The following is a 22,249-nucleotide window of genomic DNA, read 5'->3' as shown; positions in this document are numbered from 1 at the left end:
TTCGCCCGATTTCCTTCGCAGTTTCATGATCCTCAAAAACCAGGATCAGGAAACTGCGGAGGAAATCGGGCGAAGCCCCGAGTCAAAATGCAGCCCCAGAGCTTCGGGTGTGAAATTGACATGTTTGTGTTGGGGCAAATGGCGGCTGTGTTGCGAGGCACCTCTAGTGAGAAATCGCCCTATATGTTGTCCTCCCTTACCCCTTGAATCATTGTTAGTCCCGTGTGTATTTGAGTAACTGTAAATCGCTCAGAGCCAGCAAGCTCTGCAGGATTGAGCGATTAATAAATTGAAAGATGATGATGATGATGATGATGATGATGATTGGGGCTGGCATCTGGGCAACTCCACTCAAACTACCTGGTCGATGCCAGGGAGTAGGAGTCAGGACAGTATCTTTAACCCGTGGTCTAGCTCAGGGAGCTTCAGAATGACCCCGGGTGGACCCATCTCGTTCCCACTGAGATCGTCGGTCAGTCCAGGTCTGGACATGGATGGGAGACTGGATGTGTTGGAACTGGACTGTCGCACTATAATGCGAGACATGGGACAATTGCTCCATAGTCTGCCGGGGATAGTGGACTGGGCGGTGCAGACCCAACTGGCTGCCCCACATGTTCCACCGCAACGTCCCCCCCAGTGCCAGCCCTGGGACCTAGTCAGCCTGTCCTGCAGCCGGCTCCACCACTGCCTCCCCCCTCCTCCTCCGCTGCCTGGGCAGCCGCAGGTCCCGGCGCAACCGGTGAGTCCAGCCCCACCACCGGCAATGCCACGACCCAAGGACTTGCTTGATGTTACGTTTGATGGCATCCTGGAGAACCTTTCGTTTTTTATCCTACAGGTGATGAAGTTTGTCGAGCACTGGGCTCACCTGTTCCCCGACAAAGAAACACAAGTGGATTTCATCGCTTCCTACCTGTGGGGTGCAGCGACTAGCTGGTATGTGGGGCTCCACAACCTAGAGGCGATGGAGTTGGAGAGCGTTGATGCCTTTATGTGGGTGCTGCAAACTCGGTTCGAAGACCACACGGTGGGCAAAAAGGCGGAGGCGTTCCTCCGTACTTTCAAACAAGGCAAGTTATCCGTCCAGGAGTATTCCACCGAGTTTCACCACCAAGCGGCCAAAATCTGGGATCGGACAGACCCAGTGTTCACGCAGCAATACCGGTTGGGCCTGAATGTGGAGATTCGAAACTCGGTTTTGGGGACCCGAGACCCGCGAACCTTGGCAGCGTGGATGCAGGAGGCAGAGAGCGCCGAGAGTCGCTTGCGCACTATGCGGCTGGATAATGCAGTAGCGGCCAGGAGAACAGCACCGGCACCCACCACCACCCTAAGGCAAAAGCCACCCCCCAGTTGCCATCTGTCAGGGAGCAGTCTTTTTGTAAACAAATGTTTGTTTTAGAAAAATAATTTTAGAATTAGAAAATAGGGGGGGGGAATTTAGAAAAATAAACATAATGAAATATTTTAGAAAAATAGAACATTTTAAATGGGACTAATCTAAATTAGATACACCTGTTTCTTTCCCTGTTGAGCTGTAAACTAGCATGCATCTTCGCCTGTATCTTTGAGAACCTATGATTCGCTACTTACACTATGAACCTTGTGGTCTGTTGAAATTGCTGAAATCAGTGTGAGTGTATTTTTCAGGCAGTTTTTTAAAAAATCTGTTTGTTATATGTGTTTTCGAGGTTAGGCATTTGTGTAAATCTCTTTACAGTTCCACTTACACAGCCGGCAAACTGAAGAAGTTGAAGGAAACACATCTTTTAAGTATCCAGAATGGGCATCCTTACAAAGGCTGTTTGGACAATATTCTGACTATGTGGACTCCTATCAAGTTACACTGATTACATGGCCTTTATGTCTTATCTACAAAGGAGGAAATATTGTATAGTTACTGTCAGGTTCAGCAGCAAGTAAATCTCCACACACGTTTCCAAGGAAGCGTTATGCTTTATTAGATTACAAAACTGGTACCATATCCACAGGATTATTGTTAGGAATGACCATGGGGTGGGAACATCCTTACATATAGCAGGATGAGGCAAATGGCTAAGCAAATGAAATTCGAGTGCGTGTGCGGGAATTCTCCCAGCAGGAGGATACATGATAAGCGGGAGAGTCACAGTGCCTCATTAGAGCTGAAAGATTCACACCAGCGGTGGAACGCAAGCTCTCCCTCCTTCACAAGGCCAGACAGATAATGCCGTCTGGCAGTACTGGCTTTCACCGTCTCCCTAGCAATGTTTACTGCAAGCGGCAGAGCAGCAAGCCAGGATCAGAGAAGGGAACAAGAAAAACATGGCAGCTAGCTGACATCCTGTCCCCTCAAAAACACATCAACCACCTCCCACAGCAGACAGGTGACCTCCCAGTTTGTCCAGGAACCGGCCGTGGAACTTCCGCAGGAGTTTAGGGGCCCGCACATCTTTACCCGCCACCCACTCCCGATGCTGAGGACCCCAATGTACCCATTTCACCAGGTAAAACAATCATCCACGTTTTACTTTAGAGTCCAGAATGTCGGATATTTCGTATGGATGGGGGGAGCACAGTTGGTTCTGGGCGCCATGGGTTAGATGCTGGACAGGGCTTCAATAAGCTGAAATGGAAAATTGGATGGACATTTTTTAAGTTCCTAGTCAAGTCCAATTCAAAAGTGACATCATTAATCAAACTTACAACTCTAAACAGCCCAATGTATTTCCACGCCAACTTTCAACACGACTGAGAAAGATGTAGATTTTTTGTAGACGCATATACAGAGTCCCCAGGCTGCAGAACCCAACCCTCCACCCTTTTCTTGTCAGCCTCATATTTGTATGCAGCTTTGGCCATGTCTAAAGCTTCGCAAATATTTGGTCACACCTCCCTCAATGTAGAACTCCACTCTGACGCCTCCCCCCCCCAACCCTGGAGTTGGAGTCAGAAAAGGGAACGGGGGACTGTCATAACCAAAAGCAGCTTTGAATGGTGACATCCCTGTGGAGGCGTGGTAGGCATTGTTATAACAGAATTCAGCAAGAGTCAGTAGGTCCACCCAATCATTTTGTTGGTAGTTGGTAAAACATCTTAAATATTGTTCAAATGTTTGATCCGTTTTGATTGGCCATCAGTCTCTGGATGATAAGCACTGCTCAGGCCCCGTTCTATGCCCATAAATTCCATGAGCTCCCCCCCAAAACTTCGAAACAAATTGGGGGGCCCTGTCCGTTATTATTTTGGTAGGTAGTGTGTGGAGCCTGACCACGTGTTTGAGGAATACTTTGGCCAACGTCCATGCCGTTGGTACAGTGGGGAAAGGAATGAAATGAGCCTGCTTGGAGAATAAATCTACGACCACCCAGATCACCGTCATGGATTTGCTGGGGGGTAAATCTGTGATGAAATCTATGGAGATTACCTCCCACAGTCTATTTGGCATTGGCAATGGCTTCAGTAATCCAGGGGGGCTTCCCCTTTCGGGGTTTACACATGATGCACGTTTGGCAGGAGTGCACATATAAGGATAAATCCTTGCGCATGTGTGGCCACCAGAAGGTGTGTTGTAGGAGGTGTAGTGATTTCACAAAACCTGTGTGGCCAGCTGGTTTAGATCCATGCACCAGTCCCATAACCTCGCCCCGCAACAGTTTCGGAACAAAAATTTCCTTATACCAACACCCATTTTTCCCCAGCACCTGTCAGCAAGCTGCCAATGTTCATTATATGTTCCCTGATGTTCTGTATGTTTCTATATATGCATTCATATGTCTGCAATTCCCCCCCCGAGTAGGTCAACTATTCGCTTGTGTACGCTTGCGCATGTATTCATTGTACTTGCATTCCAGTTAAGCTAGGCTATGCTGTAACGTTATCTTTTTCCAAGGTCACAGGTGGTTTAGAGACGGACTTTCATTCTCCTTGCTTTGGCTTTAATGAGTAGAATCGGTGAGAAGCGTTTTGTTTTGATAAAAGACTCGCCGTTGCTTTCCCAGGATTTTAAGTGCGAAAACCTGCTCTCAGAAGGCAAGCGGGAATCCTGATTATTGGCTACTGCAATTATGAATTTGCTTTAACCTTTGTGGCTCATAGTGTGTGCGTTATCCTGAACAGAGAATCTGTTCAGTGACTCATGGCTTCAATAAAGTACCCTTTAAAGTACCCACACTCACCAACTCTGGCCCTCTTGCATTATGCAAGCTCATGTACCAAGCGGCCGCGGCCCCTCTTAATTGCGCGGTAATCACATCCACTCAGCTAGCCTCATCCGGGAGTAGGTGGCCCCATCTTTTGATTAATTTCATCACTCTCGCCATGAAGTAGGAGAGGTCTTCTGGGTCCCCATCGAACGTTTCCTCTATCAGGTCTTTCAGGCAGTGAAGTGCAGGACCTCTTGGTCTTGCTGGCCTGGGCATGGGAACGAGGACCTTGGCTGGTGCAGGTGTTGGAATGATTGGTTGTTCCCCCGGCCATGGCATTGGTGGCACTTGGTTGGCCGGTGGTACCTGGGGGGGGAAGAGGAGGGGCCGGGACCAGCTGCTGCTCCTCTCGTTCTGCTTCCAACGCCTGCACGACCATCCCTGGGATAGCTAGGACCACCTCCTTGAGTTCCCATCACAGTTGTTGCTGCTCGCACGCCATGGCCTCTAACCGTTGCACCAGAGCTAGATCCTCCTCCAGGGAGGCCTGACTGCTGCGCTCTTTCGAATGGCTCATCACCCACGCTCCGGTCACTGCTTCCGATGTTAGCCCATACGGCTGGAAGCAAGCCTCGGATTGGAATCCCGTCTCAAACCGGCTGTCTCTCCGGGGTCCCTTAGTGAGAGCCCAAGTTTCCTCTGTCGAGTCCGGGTTGAACTGGCCCCATCGCAATGTCCCGGGCTGGTACGATTGCCCTCTTGCCTGCCTTGGCCCCGAAAGTGTCATAAACAGGTGCACCAACACCAACTTCGATACCTCCCCAAGAATCCATGTCGTTGGTGGGGTTGTCACCGGTGGTATGGTTGTCACTGGTCCTCAGTCTTGGTAGTAGGGACTTCACTCCCCGTCATCGTAGGAATGGTTTTCTCCTCAGTGTTGCTCATCTCGGTGAGAGAGGCGCCCCAGTAGGGAAAGGTAGATTCCTAACAGAATGTCATGACCCACAGTCAATCACTTTAGCACACACTTCCAAGAAGGTTATTGTGAGAACTATGGTAGCAGAAACATATTCACTGTTAGGAATAACCAATAATAAAACCATTAATAAAAGACCCGAAGTTGTAGGTCTTAGCAGAAGCAAGAGGGAATTCTAAGGCCAGGGGAGTAGCAACCTTGATCCATAAGAACTTTAAAGTTGAGGATATCGAAAGGATAGCAGACAAGGAGGGCAGATACCTATTGGTCAAGTTTAAACTGGAAGGCAAACGAATTACTATAGTGAATATTTATGCACCAAACAAAAAGCAAAAGAAATTTATAACTAAGGTCTTTAAGACATTTTTTGATATTAGAATAGCTGTTCCCCTTGATTTAGATGTACCTGGGGCGTGGTACTGATGTTGAAACCATTTGGATTTTAAAATCTGTCTGTCTTTTGTTTTGATGTGGGTTTCTTGGATACATAATATGTTTATTCTCTCTCTCACCCAATATGTAGTTGCCCTTTAAGTTTGACTTTGTTGTTTAAACCTTTTGTATTCCAAGTGGCTATTTTTACCTGTTGAGACATAGTAATAATAGTTTAAATGCAAGTCAATACTATACGTTGACCGTCTCAATCTGGAGTATCTACCCTGTATCAAAATAAACAAATACAATAATTGTATTTTTAAACTTCTAAAGCTAAAAATCCTAAAAAACACTATTTCCTAATAAAACTTTTCTTACTTCAGATACTATAACACTGCTCAAATATAATTTCCCCTTAATATAGGGTTAGGATCTAGGTAGCTGGACTATATAAGTCTCAGCTAGTAGGGTGAAACAACAAAGCACCCTAGCTAGATTCCTATAAAGAAACACAGGAGGGGATGTATTAGTTGCAATTTATACAAATACATTACTATTTCCTCCCCCTTACCACCATAAAATATAGAGTTAAGAATATCATTTAATACTTCCCATATGTCTATAAACTTCTTCAATAGCAATCTTGTATATATGCTCTTTTTTAATATTAACAGTTTTTAACAAAAATAGCTTAATTATGAACAATAAGGTTAATAAACTTGTTTGGGTACGTTATGTCTTACATAAATTTGTAGACATATTAGTTAACTCTTATACTCCTTATTCAAAAATAGTAGAGTAGGAGTAGATCAGGTCTAAAGAAGTAAAAACTGAGGAAGTTCAAGTGTCTAGGAGTTCTTCTTCTTCCTGTTTGGTTAAATTCAGACCTAGTGCCTTGAGAAGAGCTTTTCTTGTAACGTTGTTGGAAGCATTATATCGTAGACCATTTTTAAACACAATAATATCAGAAAGTGGTGAACATCTAAAGTGGATTTTAGCTTCATTAAGTTTAGAAGTTATCAACCTCAACTTTCTTCTCTTTTCCAGAGTTTCCGGAGGTAGATCCAGGAGAACAATAATTTTTTGGTCTTTGAAGGTTAATTCTTTTCTTGCTCTCGCCTCTCTCAATACTTTTTCTCTCGTTCTTTGGTAGATAAATTGTACCAAAATGTCTCTAGGTCTGCCTTTCCGTGTGGACGCTAGTGGGCCTAGTCGTTGGGCTCTCGAGATTGCAGGGGCCACCCCATCTTCTAGATTCAATGCCTTGGCGAGCCATGTAGAAATGAACGATCCTAAATCATTGCGTTCTTCCACCCCCTCCTCGAAACCACGAAGTTTTTAATTAAATTGTCACCATCTGGCTTCTGCCATAGCTAGGCGATTTTGCATTGCATTGTCTGAGTTCTGCAAGGTTCTTCCCTCCTCTTGGAGGGTGAAGGCCATTTTGGAGGCATTCTCAGCCACTTTCGCAGTTTCCTTAATTTCTTTGACAAGGTCGTCTAGAGAGGATTGAATGGGTTTCAGGAGGTCCTTTACCAGCGAGGACATATCTTTCATTAGTCCTTCTCTGAGATCACAAAGATCAGATTTTGTAAATGTTGCATCGTTGCGAGGCGGTGAAAAAGGGGTCGAGTCGTCATTAGGTTTTACAGGCGCCATTTTGGCTTTTCCCGAGAGTTCTGTGGCCGGATCTTTCAGCAACACAGTGTTAAAAAAAAAAGTCAGTAACCGGCCTGGAATTGCGTTTATTTGTTGTAGCTGATATTCTTCTTGATTTGTGAAGCCCTTTTTCCGGCATTTAGCCACGGGTTAGACGATTTCATTTTTTGGTGGAAGGGGTCGGGAGCTCCTTTCCTAAGCATCCGCCATGCGTCGCAAGCTCTGCCCTCCCTTCACACTTTACCCCTTTTGACCCCCTTAGGGGTCGAATTTCTAAAAATGCCTTCTTAGCAAGCATCTACGTCATGGTAGGAGTGCTCTCCCTGAGTTTGGTGTTTCTAGGTCCAGGGGTTTGGCCTGGGCGTTGATTTTATGGTGAGGGGACTTTCTTTTATATATATAGACTAGCCTGATACCCGTGCTTCGCTACGGTATTTAAGTTCTGTAAATCCAGTTATAATACTGATGATGTGAAATTTGAAATGTGACATTTGTTGTAGGAATTCTAACAGAGAAGATTTAGTGTAAGAAATAAAGTGAGACATACGTACTTCCCCCCCCTCTACTTAAGGACCTCTCTATAGACCACATTGGTGGTTCTGCCCTCAGGTGCTAGGATCACTAGGCTGCTTGATGAGCTCACTCTGCAGCAGGCCACATAGAACTGTCGATGTGAGAAGCAGTCATCTGTTAAGTCAACTCCTGGTACCTTCCACGAAAGTGATGGCCTCTCTACTTGTGTTCTGGATTGTTTTGCTCATATGGAGACTGTGTTGTTCTGAGCACCTCAGGGTGATCTTGCTGGTACTTGGCCTGTGCAGCTCAGTGCACTGCAGGAGTACTATGTGCAAATGTCTCTGCCACATTCCTAAGTGGCCTCCTCCTTGTAGCATTGGTGTATTTGGCTCGATGTTTGCCAGGAGCTTTCTTGGGGGCAGTAAGAGGTGAGAGGTGTGAGGGAGTGGTGATGTGGTGGACATTTCTTCGGGTTCATGAGGGAGGCATGCATTGAAATGGCTCCTAGAAATGTCCTTTACTATCTCCCCATAAACATTCATACCCTGGCCTTGCTCCTATACCTGACAGACAGTGGCCTGTCTGGTGTTGGGGGGGATTGTATTTAAAGGCATTGGGGAGGATGGGCCAGCAGCAGTGCTAAGAGAATCCTGCTGAGCAAACCTCTCCGACGGCTGTAAGCATCCCACCTCCTCTCCTACACCTGACAGGCAGCTGCCTGTCCGGTGCAGGACGGGGAGGGGGGAGGAGTATTAGAAGCCACTGTGGAGGCAGGGCTGGCAGGATCACTAAGCCGTTACTGCTGGGGCAGGCTCCCTCATGGCTTTAATCACCCTGCAACCGCTGCTGCACCTGACAGACAGCTGCTTGTTAGGTGTGTGTGGAGGGGGAATGTGTTGGAAGCCACCCCACCTCCTCTCCTACACCTGACAGGCAGCTGTCTGTCCAGTATAGGAGGGGGAAGGGGGAGGAGTATTAGAAGTCACTGTGGAGGTGGGGCTGCACCTGACAGACAACCACCTTTTAGGTGTAGGAGGTGGGGGGAGTGTGTTGGAAGCCATCAGAGAGGCTGGGCCAGCAGCTTTGCTTCACCTCACGGGTGGTTCTTGGCCACTTCTGATTTCCTCAACTGTCATTAGCTGTCTACAGTCCCCTGTAACTGTTGGCTTTTTTTTACCTCAGAACACTGAGCTCTGCAGCTGACCAATCAGACAGTGGGGGGCGCAGAGAGGTAGGAATCAATGGGGGAAAGCACACTTTCCCCCTATTGACCCACTTAGGGGTTGAATTTCTAAAAATCCCTTCTTAGCAAGCACCTACTCCACGGTAGGAGCGCTCTCCTCGAATCTGGTGTCTCTAGATCCAGCAGTTTGACCTGGGCATTGATTTTATGGTGAGGGAACCTTTTTATATATATATATATATATAGATGATCAAATGAACTATGAAAATAATACTTTGCTCAGAATTTAAACACCACAAGTTAAGGAGAACTTAACAGTAGCACACTGAGTAAGAGTGTGTGGTATAATATTTGAATTAAAGATACATATACCCTTTCAACACTAGATTCCCTTTTTTTTTATATATATATATATATATAGATGATCAAATGAACTATGAAAATAATACTTTGCTCAGAATTTAAACACCACAAGTTAAGGAGAACTTAACAGTAGCACACTGAGTAAGAGTGTGTGGTATAATATTTGAATTAAAGATACATATACCCTTTCAACACTAGATTCCCTTTTTATTAATCACCATAATTTTTAAAAACATTTTTATTGCTTTTTATCTCTACAAACTACAAAGGATAAAGGTGAAGGGTATTCTAAAATAAAATACAGAGTAAACAAGGATCATATAACATGCTAAACATTAGTTTCTTGGTGTTTCCCTATTGTTTAGCTTTCAAATATGTGGAGATTAGGTATTAACATCACTTATTCAAAACAATACAAACATAGTTAGTCATAGTAGGTGTATCATAGTAATTCAAATGTTAGTACAAAAAAGAAAAAAGGTTTTCAGAGTTCTGCTATTTATCTTCTTTCTCCTCTATGTTTACTTTTATCAAAGATCAGCTTAACTTTAAGAGGCTTAGGATCAGCTTCTCCCAGTTCAGATTCAGAGTCAAAAGCTTCTCCTGCAGAGCTACCCGAAGAACTACTACTGCTTTTGGATCCATGTTCACCGCTATCTTCTGTAGCAATATTGTGCTTTTTCTTCCGCTGGACTTTGGTGCTGTTCCAAAAATGCTTTTGCTTTTGTAACAGAGCCAATCTTTTTTGTCTGTCTCTTTAAAGTTGAAGATAAGTCCCTCAGGAGTTATTCATCTGTAGGGAGTGGAATTCTTCTGTAAAAATAATGTCAGGTTTCTATATTGCTTCCTCCTCTTTCTCACCTCAAATGGAACATTTTTAAAAACTTTTGCTTCTTCTCCTTTCATTTTTAAGGTTATCCCATTAGTCGCTTTCAGTATCATATCTCTTGTTGACCTTTTAGAGAATTTCATGAATACTTCACCAGGCAGTTTGTTTTTCTTCAGATATACCATATCCATATCGCTTTGTAAAAATTCTGCATTACAGTCTGCCACAGGAGCTAGAGCTTTGCTTAAAATCTCTTTCAGGTTTCTCACCTTTTTGCTCTGGAATCCCTTGAAATCTCAGGATATATAATGATTTTCCCACCTGCAGTTGTAGTAGCTGTTGTTTCTCGTAGGTCTTTTCTTTTTCCACTGCCTCCAGTCTTTGATTCACAGCGTTTGTCTTATCATCAACCTTTTCCAGCTTTTTAGCTGTCTTCTCTGTTCTGATGGTAGTTTCCTTCAGTTCCTTTTGAAGAGCATCAAAATTGTTATTGAGATTAGTCATCTGGTCCAGCAGAGGGCGCAATGCTGCAGCAATCATTTTAGGGAAGTCTGTGGTTACTTTCGGTCTGGAAACCGAAGTAATTGAGCTGGCAGTTCCTGAAGAAGACTTTGCCCTGGATGCCATTTTTTCCATCTGATGCGACATTGTTTACATTAAAGGTAAAAGTTCTTTAGAGTCTCTGAAAGTCTGTTAAGTTGCATGGTTTTTACTAGTCCACACTCCACTCGATTAAATTGTCGTTTCCCTGCCAGAGTTGTCACTTTGCCCCTCGATTTATCCTTTTATAGGCTATTCTTTCCAGGGTGGGTTTAACTCCTCCCCCTTTGCTACATTTGGGGCTTTGCAGCGGCTTTGTGACTTTGCGCTTGGGCACTTGTTTTGTTAAACGAGTATCCACTCACACTTTGCTCCACGGTTTAATTCCAAAGGTAGGGAACGTACCCATCGCCAGATCACTTGCTCGCTCGTTCCGGTGTGTGCCTTTAGGATCATGGCTGGTCTCGCGGCGGTTGACGTCACAATGCAGATGACCTTGAATGACCTCTATTGGATTTAAATTACTTTAGCATACCTGGGAGAAAGTACCAGTACAGAATAAAGTTGTGTACATCAAGTCTTAATATTCTACTGGTAATGGAATATTAGATATGCTCTTGGTTTTTCATTCACTAACCGATAGTAACAGAATAACTCCAGACTTTCCTGACAAACTAAATTTAAATAAGCAATCCTCTTGAATTGTGGCAGATCCAAATATTTCAATGCCTTGTACGAAAAGCATACTAGGGTGCTAGAGATGGCCTCATTAATTTTAAGAGTGATGGTATTCAGTCAATTGTAATCTCCTGACAAGTTCTTCAAAACAAATAAGAAATCTAATTAAAAAACATTTTCAGCCGATAAAAATCTTCCACAGAAAGCACAGGTGCTAAGCATGAGAATATCCTACTTACATTACTTGGCAGAATGTATCTATTAATATTTTGGAATGATTCACATTAAAAAAGAAGAGCATTTAGGGAGGTGTTTTAAGGTCATGAAAGCAGCAAGTAAATAATATTAGTTTATAGATGCCATATCACAGAGACACTTTGGTTGTGGTCACATGCGCCAGGAAAAAAATGGGGCTATCTCCTCCGGAGGAATTTGACCCGCAGTTGCACGATCACACCTCCCTTTCAAGAAGAAGAAGAGGAGATTGGATTTATACCCCGCCCTTCACTTGGAGTCTCAGAGCGGCTTACAAACTCCTTTCCCTTCCCCTCCCCACAACAGACACCCTGTGAGGTGGGTGGGGCTGAGAGAACTCTGACACAAACTGCTCTTTTTCAAGGACAGCTGTGCCAGAGCTTGTGACTGACCCAAGGTCACATCAGCAGGTGCAAGTGGAGGAGTGGGGAATCAAACCTGGTTCTCCCAGATCAGAGTCCGCACACTTAAACACTACACCAAACTGGAGAGGATTTCCGGTATGGCGCATCGACGGGTGGATGCTTGGTTAGCTCCGAGCCACCCGAGCCGCTTTCATTTTGTTTGAGTGCCCCGATTCTCGGGGGAGCTCGACCAGCCCTCCTGGAGGGAGAGCTGGAGCAGGGGGCGTTTTTCTGGCCCCTTCCGCAAATGGCAATGCGGGGGGGGGTGACCAGGACTGCCCCGAAGCCGGAATGATTGATTGGAAAAGAACATGGCCGCCACGTTCTTCATAGACACAGCCAGCCGTTTTTAATTACCTGGAGTTTCAAAAAGGATTACAAGTGCAACAACACAGAAGAGAAGCCAAAGTGAGAGTACCACTGAAGTGTCAAGAGAATAAGGAGGACGGAGAAACCCCCCTGAATGAAGGTGTCCAACTTTGAGAAGGAGAATGGCCGGGAGGCAAATGGGACTTAACTGTGGGGGAAGGAATATTGGTCTCTGTATTTGTTGGTTTTGTTTATCAGCAAGGGGAAAAAAAGGGGGGGGGACAATAGTTGGTAAACAGACTATGGAATAAGAGTTGATAAGTGGAAGTTGAATACCTGGAACAATTGGACCTGGAGAGTTTACCTGAAATGGAGTAAGTAAAGGGAACTGAGGAGGAGCTGGATGAAGATATGGAAGTTGGAGTGTGCAGGGAAATATTGGGAAAAACGCATAACACTGAGATGGAAATAGAAAAGAAGGAAGTGCAGGAACAATACTTTGTTAAAGCGACGTTAGAGGATTGGCAAAAGGAGAACAGTGATCTCACCAAAAAAGAAAATCTGGAAAATATACAAGTGATGGACCATGTAGAAATTAAACACTTGCCAATTGAAATAACAAAAAAGAGACCAAATAAAAAACCATCTGGTGTTAAATTAAGACTGCTAAAAAGACTGCCAAAAGAAAGCAAACAATGGCTAAAAGCTGGAAGTAAGAGGGATGGAAGGATTAAAAGAAGGAAGAGATGGGTCTGGAAATGTAAAGGGGATAATAAGCTATGGAAAATAGAATGGTTGAAAAGTAGAGAAGGGAGGCATGCAAATCAAGGAACATGCAAAGAACGAAGACATGTAGACATGCTGAGACTGAAAAATAGATTGCAGATGTTGAAGAAAAATTAATTATATAAAAAATAGAAAGACCAGCTTTCTTCAGATGTCAGATGGAAAAACGACCTAAAACCTATTTATTTATTTAGCTATAGCTTTGTCTGTTGTAGGAATTTGTTTATATATAGACATGTTTATATTTTTTTCTTGTTTAGTTAAAAATTAGTGGTGATTAGGATAAATTAGGATGGTTGAAATGGTTAAAATAAATTAAATATGTTTAAAGGTGTTAGAATGCTAGAATTGAATATTAATTAATTGTGATAATGAATTTATATGATTTAGAGGTGTTTTTTTATAATGAATTTTGAATAATAATAATAGGAATTCGTAATGCTAAATTTAATATAAAGGTCCCTAGGATTGAATATTAATTAACTGTAACAATGAATTTATATGATTTAGAGGGTTTTTTGGTAATGAATTTTGAATAATAATAATAATAATAGGAATTTGTAATGCTAAATTTAATATAAAGGTTGATAAATCAGGGAAGGTGAAACATTTATGTTATAAAATATTGAATTGGTAAAGTATTAGAGAAAAAACTGATAATAATACAATGTGGCTGTAGGTGTGATTATGTTTAGAAGGGTTGGTGGTGTTTGGGTCGTCTTTAACCTTGCAAAACAATCTAGTGTGGGCATGATGGAATCAGATTAATTATAGGCCGAATAAAGATGGATGAAGCTTTGGCAGCTTATAGCTGAAAAATTTGTAGAGCGAACTTGAAAGGGAAATTGGATATAAGACTGTTATCAGAAGGTTAAATTAATCTAATGGTTGTAAAGATGGAGTGAAGGGTATAAGGGGTAATAAAAGAAAATGAAATGAAGAATTAATAATATGTCCCTATATTGTAAATAAGAAACCAACAGATTATTAGAGGAACAGAGTTAGGAGAAGTTAATAAGAACTAGCATGAATGTTTTATAGCGCTGATGGGAATTCTCAATATAGTATTGTAAAGACAGCATAAATACTTTAAAGGAAATAGAACTAGAAGTGGCTACGCAATACAGATATGATATTAAGATTGAAGATAATAGATATTGTATGGGTAAATGATACGCTATTCTGTGTTGTTGGGAAGGGAAAAGTGATGTTATGGGAAAATGTATGTAATCTTGTTGATGAGCTTGTGTGTGTGTGTGTGATATAGGCTTATACTGTAAAACCCAATAAATATAATTAAAAAAACCCAACACTACACCAAACTGACTCTCCACCAAACTGGACTGCGTGCGCAGTCCATCAGTGTGTGATCAGATGCAACTGTGGGCGAGTCGGGTGTTTTTTGTGCTGTTTTTTGCTCATGAGCTTAAAATGGGGGATCGATGAATCGCATCTCTGCACTGAGGGCTCCCTACAGAGTTTGCGATGATGCGCATACTTTGAAGGGGGAAACAACAATGGCACAGAGTTGGGATGGCCTGATCAGACCATCCTGAGACCATGAGAGCGCACTGGAGCGATCAGACACGGGAAAGTCCGTCCGTGGCCCGTCACAACCTGTTTACTACCGGATTTTCCATGGTGTCTTTTAACTCCACTTCTGCTGACGGCTGCGGGATGCTTCCCAGATGTTGTTGTCTGATCGCACCCTTTAAATCCGCCCGGCATTTGCACCTATGTCGGGTCTAATTGTGAGTATGATCGCAGCCTTAATGTACCTTTACTGCAATGGCTCAACTTTCCAATTTTTTAAATTTAAGAATTTAGTGGTGATAAAGAAAGATATATCGCCACTTACCACCATTGTGAATCAAGTTTGGTTTCAACAAGCACAGGAGATAGGGGCAAAGAAAGATTGGATAGGAGCGGGATTCTCTTGGCCGATTGACTTCATTTTGCGTGGGAAAATGCGAGAAAAAGCATATTTTGAAGAACAGGCTGGGGTAAGCTTCTCCTGGCACAGTTACCTACAATTGAAAAACCTAATGGAATTTTTGGATACCAAGGGGACTTTTAATAGACCCCTTTCTGGATTGGAAAACATCTTGTTGATCTACCCTGACTCTTCCAAGGGACTGATGGTGAATTTATACAAACTACTTCAAGAGGCAGAAACGCAATCACTGCAAAGACATCAACTTCGCTGGCAGGAGGACTTAATGATGAATATACCGGATCAAGTGTGGACTGAAATCTGGAACTCACCAACCAATCATTCTAGAATCTTTACCATCCGTTTACAATTTTTTAAGCTGGTCACTAGGTGGTATTATACACCAGAAAAGCTAAACAAGATGAATCCAACAGTGAGCTCATGCTGCTGGAAGAAGTGTGGAAACATAGGGTCATATTTGCACTGCTGGTGGGAGTGCCCAATCATAAATGCCTTCTGGGTAGAGGTTATCGGGAAAATAAATGAGATCACTTCACAATCGCTACCTATCTGCCCTGAACTTGCACTTCTTGATTTGCTTGACCTGACTTCTGCTACCAAGGCCCAGAAGGAACTCATTTCCAAACTGTTAGCAGCTGCAAGACTAGCTATTGCTTCTGCCTGGAAAGCCAGTTTGCCTCCTTCAATTCAAACCTGGTTTGAAAAAGTGTGGGATCAGTTTATTTTAGACAAACTTATACAAGTCACGCAAAACACGGCTATGGTCACATCTAAAGGTTATGATCGGTTTGTTGCGGTCTGGTCAAGGATTCTTCAATATATGTGGGAAAATGACATTCTTCCATCAAAGGCTTCCTACATCCCTTGGGTCTGTTTTTAACTATTTATCCACATTAAAAAGGTCATAGAGATGCTAACAAAATACTTTATGACTCTCTCAGGCTCAATCACCATTTTTGTTCATGGAGGGCTGAAATTAATCTCACTTTGGGTTGATTTTGACGGATGCGAAGGTTACTCTGTGGAATGTGTTGGGGTATCTTGGTTACTCCTTGTCTATTCTTAGATTTTACAGTTCTGTTTTCACTTCATATTCTGTTGTTTGACTGTAATGCGTTTTTTATTTTTGCTGTTTTGTTGCATTTCTTTCAATATAAAATTTAAAAGAAAAGAAAAGAAAGATGTATCATACAAAATATAAACACAACAGTTCTATCATATGTGTAAAATGCAAATGAATACAGGAAAAATGCCTCCCTGGATTTATTTTAAGTTTTTTACAAGTACTTGTTGATTAGAAACTGAGGGGCTTTTCCAGGTGGAGACATACTACTATGTATATATCTATAGCTAGATGGGGAAGTGAATAAGTAGATGAATGTAGCTGGGGTTAAGCACACACAGTTCCATTAGATTAGCAGTAATAGTGCTCTTCAGGAGGAAAAAGTGGATTTAGATTTGCTCCTCCTCCTAGTAGATAGCTGCCTATTAGAAACTGTGGCAGAGCTTTGTTAAGATTGATGTGCATAATAATGTTATTACATCAAGGAACTTTTTCTTGTAGTTTTGAAGTTCCAGTGACCCCCAACAAATGCTCCTGCAAGCATTCCACCCTTAACATTTCTTGTAATGACTGTAAGTCTTTTTACTTACATTCACCTTAGATTATTTCTTGATTTTGAAAGGTTTGCCTCTTTGGTTTGATTAAACTAAACTGGGATAGAGCTCCAAGTGCCAATATTTAGGGGAGTGGGAGAGATACATTCTTTCCACACAGAAAAGTCTTGTGTTCTAACACTTAACTATGCACTAATGCTCAATAAAAGTCATTCTAGAATAATTAATTTTAAGAACAAAAATCTTCACAGCTTTCCTAGGCTGAATCCAGATGTTTTTTGTTAGCTTCATAACAATGAACATAGATGTTAAGGAGCCAAATGGCTAAGGATACTCATAGTCCTCTGTTAGAAACCTCACCCAGCTGTGATTTAAATGAAAGAACAAAATCCAAATGTAAAATGCTCTCTTTTAATTACTAAATTAAGACAGTTAAACATTTCAAAATTTTATTTTGCAAATAAACAACAAAATGTAATTAAGACTTTAAAATTATTAAAAACTTAAAGGGAAATAGAAAGAATGGGATTTTTGTTTCTTTTGGTTAAACGTACGTAATTCAAGGCTGCTACAAACAGATAACTAAAAAAAGTAATACTTGTGTGCATCCCTCCACTTCCTCCCTCCCATTTCCCATGAGATAAGTGCATAGTAATTCCACTGGAAAAGTTGTCATCATATTGAAAGTAATTTTCATTAGCAGTACAGGACATCTAAAACACCCACTTTATGATGGGAAATGGTACATGCAAAAGCTTATAGCTGATGCTTGATGAATAGTTAGGCAGGTGGACATGACTAAAATGCTATGAGGTTGAGACTATTTCCATGTGGTTGCAATGTTTATTCAATTTAAAAAATCTGAATTTTTTCAGCATACATATTTTAATACAAGAAAGTACTTGCAGTTTCAACCTTCCAGTCCAAATGGGTAATTGTGTTCCCTTGCTTTAATAAGTTTGTTTTAATCTTGATCACAAAATCAAATCACGCAGTTGTCAAACGTTGCTGGAAACGCTGCACATAGTTTCTGAAAGATCAAAAATTACAACAACCTACAGGTATATAGTCAAACCAAAAAGTGCAATCCAATTAAAAAAGTCATGCTTGGGAAAAGTCAAAAACATACTGGTTTTCAGAATCTTACCAGTGTTTCAGGTCTACAGTGAAATTAGTCCCCCCACCCAGGTGCTTTGCAGCATGGCTAATCAGTTTTTGAAATGTTTCTTCTGCAATAGCACCCACTGACTAGTATATACAAGTATGAATATTTTTACATACATTTTATATATAAAAAGCAAACAACAGAACAAAAAATAAAATAAAAAACAAAAAACCAGGACACTGATCCTGATTTTATTTTGTTAAAATGTGAAAAAATGTAGAGAAAGAGAGGCCACTTTTGGAAAATAATACTTTTAAGTGAATCAGGAAAAGACTAGTTAAAATCACATAGTTTTGCATTATTATTATTTTTTAAAAAAGGAAAGCACTAGGATCAGTTATTGGCACTGAATTACTATTTACACTAAACAAAGTTTTTGCAGTGTACATAACATCAAAACAATGCAGATTCAGAGTCTTTGATTAAAAACAAAACCAAATGTTCACTTTCTGTCCAGAGAAGACATTCAGATCTTTTGGGCAGGTAGTTAGAAGGTCTCATCTTCAGGACCCAGCACATCCCAGTGCTTTAAGATGCTGCTCCTGGGAGCAGCCAGTCACGGTATGTCAGCGGTGAGTGGGATACCTGATAGTGGAAGTCTGCACAGACCAAAAATTTACAGGTTGTCACCTGGCTGGTACTGTGGTTCAGTTGCAGTAAAATAGTCTTCAAGGAAACCCTGCAAGTACTCAAAAGTTGGGCGTTCCTCTGGGTCTTTCTTCCAGCAGTGGATCATGAGCTCATGCAGGGAGATGGGACAATCCTGAGGGCATGGCATCCTGTAACCCCGTTCTACTTGCTCCAGGACTTCTCGGTTATTCATACCTACAAAATATAGTAATAATATATAAATATTTAATGTATACCATTGAACTTTTGTAACAGAATATCACACAAGCTATTGTATATTTTAATTCATAATTCACAAGAAAACCATGTCCATGAGAATGCTACCAGAGCTAGACTATCATAACACAAAAGTTCTAGAATCTCATAGAGTCCTAGTATTGGAAAGGATCTTATAGGCCATCTAACCCAACTTCCTTCTCAATGCAGAGACCGTGGAACTCCTAGTGTGCTATCCTGCCACTTCCCTTTTCAAACAGGAAGTGACTTCCAAGAAGTCTCTGCACTACCTAATTCATTTAATTGTCAGACTGTTCTAACAATTAGAAAATTTCTCCTAGTATTTAACCAAAATCTACCCTCCTGTAATTAAAGCCCATGAGGTGGTGTCCTGTCCGCGTCTTGAACTACTGTAATCAGTAATTAGAAACCTATACTAGCAAAAAATAGGCGTGTTTCTTATATGGATGGTCACTTCTGCCTAGGTTGTCCATGTTATATTTATTATGTATTTAAAATATTTATACTCTATCTACTATTCAAAGCTGTTTACAAATGTATTAAAACAATGATCACAACATAAAAGATACATAAATGAGTAGCAATTTAAATGTCACACAAAAACATGTAGCAGTAATGTTCGTTTTTAAAAATAAGTATGAAGGAACTGAGAAATCCAGAGGCTAGCATACTGGGCTAAAATGTTGTGCACTTAAACATCCACTGTATGAAAAGTGTGCTTATTTCAAAATCCAGGTGAGGATGTTACAGAACAAGATTTCTGTAGAATGTAGCTCTCTGGGATCATGTTTGATTTTAAGGAGCAGTTTTGGTAGTATTCTGCCCTACTTAAAAGTAATTTCAGCACAAATAATTCTTATACTGGTACTTGATTCTACTTTGAACAAGTATAGAATCCTTAAATTCATGCTTTGAGAAAAGATGTAGTCATATAAATGAAACAATACAGGAATTAATTATTGTCTACCACCAGAATCGAAAGAAGTTTTATGCACAAGCTGGGAAGAGTTTTGTGTGCAGACACTGGGCTTTTCTGCTTTTTGTGTGCAGACACTGGGCTCCCCCCCCCCAGTTGGTTCTGGCCCATATTGCTTCAGCCTATTCCCTGATTTCCGCACACATTTTTGTGCCTTTAGTTTTTGCTCTCCCTCCCTACCCGTTATTTCTGGTTGTTTTGTGACCACTTTTACCACAATCTTTTTCTGGAAGTTTTTTGAATTGCCTTTCCCCCCACACTTAACATTTCTGTTGGTTTTCTTTGTCCCACCCTCTCCCACCCACCTCCAGCCCACTTTTTGATAATTGGACTGTCATCATCGTCAAACCACTCCCCCCCCAAGATGACTTAAAAAAAAAAACCCACTAAAAATTGATATAGCATTATAATGATAGGTTTAGTATTCAGTCAATTGTAATCTCCTGACAAGTTCTTCAAAACAAATGGGCATAAAACAGGAATGCAGTGAGAATTTCTGCCCCTTCAAAGAGGTAGAAAAATTATGAAACTCTTTTGAAAAGAATTCTGTCTCTCATTCATCCTGCTTCAACAAGAAATCTAATTAAAAAACATTTTAAGCATGAGAATATCCTACTTACATTACTTGGCAGAATGTATCTATTAATATTTTGGAATGATTCACATTAAAAAAGAAGAGCATTTAGGGAGGTGTTTTAAGGTCATGAAAGCAGCAAGTAAATAATATCAGTTTATAGATGCCACATCACAGAGTCACTTTGGTTGTGGTCACACGCGCCAGAAAAAAATGGGGCTATCTCCTCCGGAGGAATTTGACCCGCATTTGCACGATCACACCTCCCTTTGAAGAAGAAGAGATTGGATTTATACCCCGCCCTTCACTACCAAAGGTGTCTCAGAGCGGCTTACAAACTCCTTTCCCTTCCCCTCTCCATAACAGACACCCTGTGAGGTGGGTGGGGCTGAGAGAACTCTGACACAAACTGCTCTTTTTCAAGGACAGCTGTGCCAGAGCTTGTGACTGACCCAAGGTCACATCAGCAGGTGCAAGTAGAGGAGTGGGGAATCAAACCCGGTTCTCCCAGATTAGAGTCCACACACTTAACCACTGCACCGAACTGGCTCTCAAAGTGTGCATACATGAAAGCTCATACCTTGAATAAAACTTTGTTGATCTTAAAGGTGCCATTGGTGTCAAATTTTGTTCTGCTATTTCAGACCAACACAGCTACCCACCTGAATATATCTTCATGGAAGAAAATCAGGATTAAGTCAAGCATGCAGAAAAGCCCACATATTCACTTGTATGTGTTAAAAACAGGTTGCTTACCAGTAACTGGTGATCTTCGAGTGGTCATCTGTGCATTCACACCAATGGGATTCCTGCCCCGCTGCTGTCTTCTTCTACGTGATTTGTTAGGAGATTGATGCGCGGCAGTTGGTAGGAACTGGCGGGATGTCCATGCCTGCCCTTCTGGGCATGCTCACTGAGCATGCTCAGGAGCCCCAGTGAGCATGCCCAGAAGGGCAGGCACGGACATCCCGCCAGTTCCTACCAACCGCCGCGCATCAATCTCCTAACAAATCACGTAGAAGAAGACAGCAGCGGGGCAGGAGGGCGGGTGGTGTGAATGCACAGATGACCACTCGAAGATCACCAGTTACTGGTAAGCAACCTGTTTATCTTCTTCGTGGTCTCTGTGCTTCACACCAATGGGAGATTAGCGAGCAGTAGTTTACCTGGAGGCGGGTGCTGTCAGGTGTTTACTGCTTAGCCGAGGCCAAAACCTGACGTCCCAGACTGTCACTGGTGGACTGGTGGACGTCTAGGGCGTAGTGCCTGATGAATGTATTAGGCGTGGCCCAGGTTGCGGCTCTGCAAATGTCTTGCAGCTGTACTCCCTTCAGGAACGCAGTGGATGTAGCAACAGCCCTGGTGGAATGAGCCCGGACTGGGCCTGGCAAGGGCTGCTTCGCCAGTAGGTAACAGAGTTCTATCAGACCTACGATCCACCTGGACAGACGTTGGGCCGTGATTGGAGTGCCCACACGGGGTGCAGCGTATGAGACAAACAGCTTAGGGGTTTGCCTCGTGGGGCGTGTCCTATTCAGGTAGAAGAGGAGGGCCCGCTTCACGTCTAGCGTGTGCATAAGTCTGTCTTCCGGTGATTTTGGGACAGGGTAAAAATCAGGGAGGAAGACTTCGGACTGTAGATGGAATTCAGAGACCACCTTGGGCAAAAATGAAATGTCCGGCACCAGGCGGACGCCATCCAGGAGGAAGGACAAGTATGGCGAGTCCTGCCGAAAAGCCAGGAGTTCACCGACTCGCCTGGCCGAGGTGACGGCGACGAGGAAGGCCGTCTTCCAGGCCAGGAGCTTCAGCTGGCAGGTGGCGAGGGGTTCGAAGGGCCGTCTTGTCAGCTGGCGCAAGACCAGGGGAAGGTCCCATAAAGGTGCTGGAGCTTTGACTGGAGGGTACAAACGTAGGAGACCCTTCAGGAAACGTTTGGTAACAGGATGGGAAAACAAGGTGTAACCATCAACCTGAACATGAAAAGCCGATAACGCGGCCAGGTAAACCTTCAACGAGGAGTGGGTAAGCCCCGAGTCAGCGAGGGATAGGATGAAGGTAAAAACTTTATTGAGGCCAGCAGTGGTGGCCGCAAA

At 42.5% G+C, this 22,249-nt stretch overlaps 1 protein-coding gene across 2 annotated transcripts in view; it reads right to left on the bottom strand.

Annotated features, from left to right (window-relative positions):
• Window positions 1-18,045: 18,045 nt before the first annotated feature.
• Window positions 18,046-22,249, bottom strand: part of FYN (FYN proto-oncogene, Src family tyrosine kinase) — a 54,518-nt gene continuing 50,314 nt past the window's right edge. For both annotated transcript variants that reach the window (XM_015420785.1, XM_015420786.1), the window contains exon 11: window positions 18,046-18,561. In XM_015420785.1, coding sequence (XP_015276271.1) covers window positions 18,353-18,561 — 209 coding nt within the window. In that variant the 3' untranslated portion in view covers window positions 18,046-18,352. The remainder of the gene's footprint in view (window positions 18,562-22,249) is intronic.

This window comes from Gekko japonicus, unplaced genomic scaffold, assembly GCF_001447785.1.
Source record: "Gekko japonicus isolate JY-2015 unplaced genomic scaffold, Gekko_japonicus_V1.1 scaffold1809, whole genome shotgun sequence".
NCBI lineage: Eukaryota > Metazoa > Chordata > Lepidosauria > Squamata > Gekkonidae > Gekko > Gekko japonicus.
Note: the sequence above shows the minus strand (reverse complement) of the source record. Positions and strands in the feature narration are given on the sequence as shown.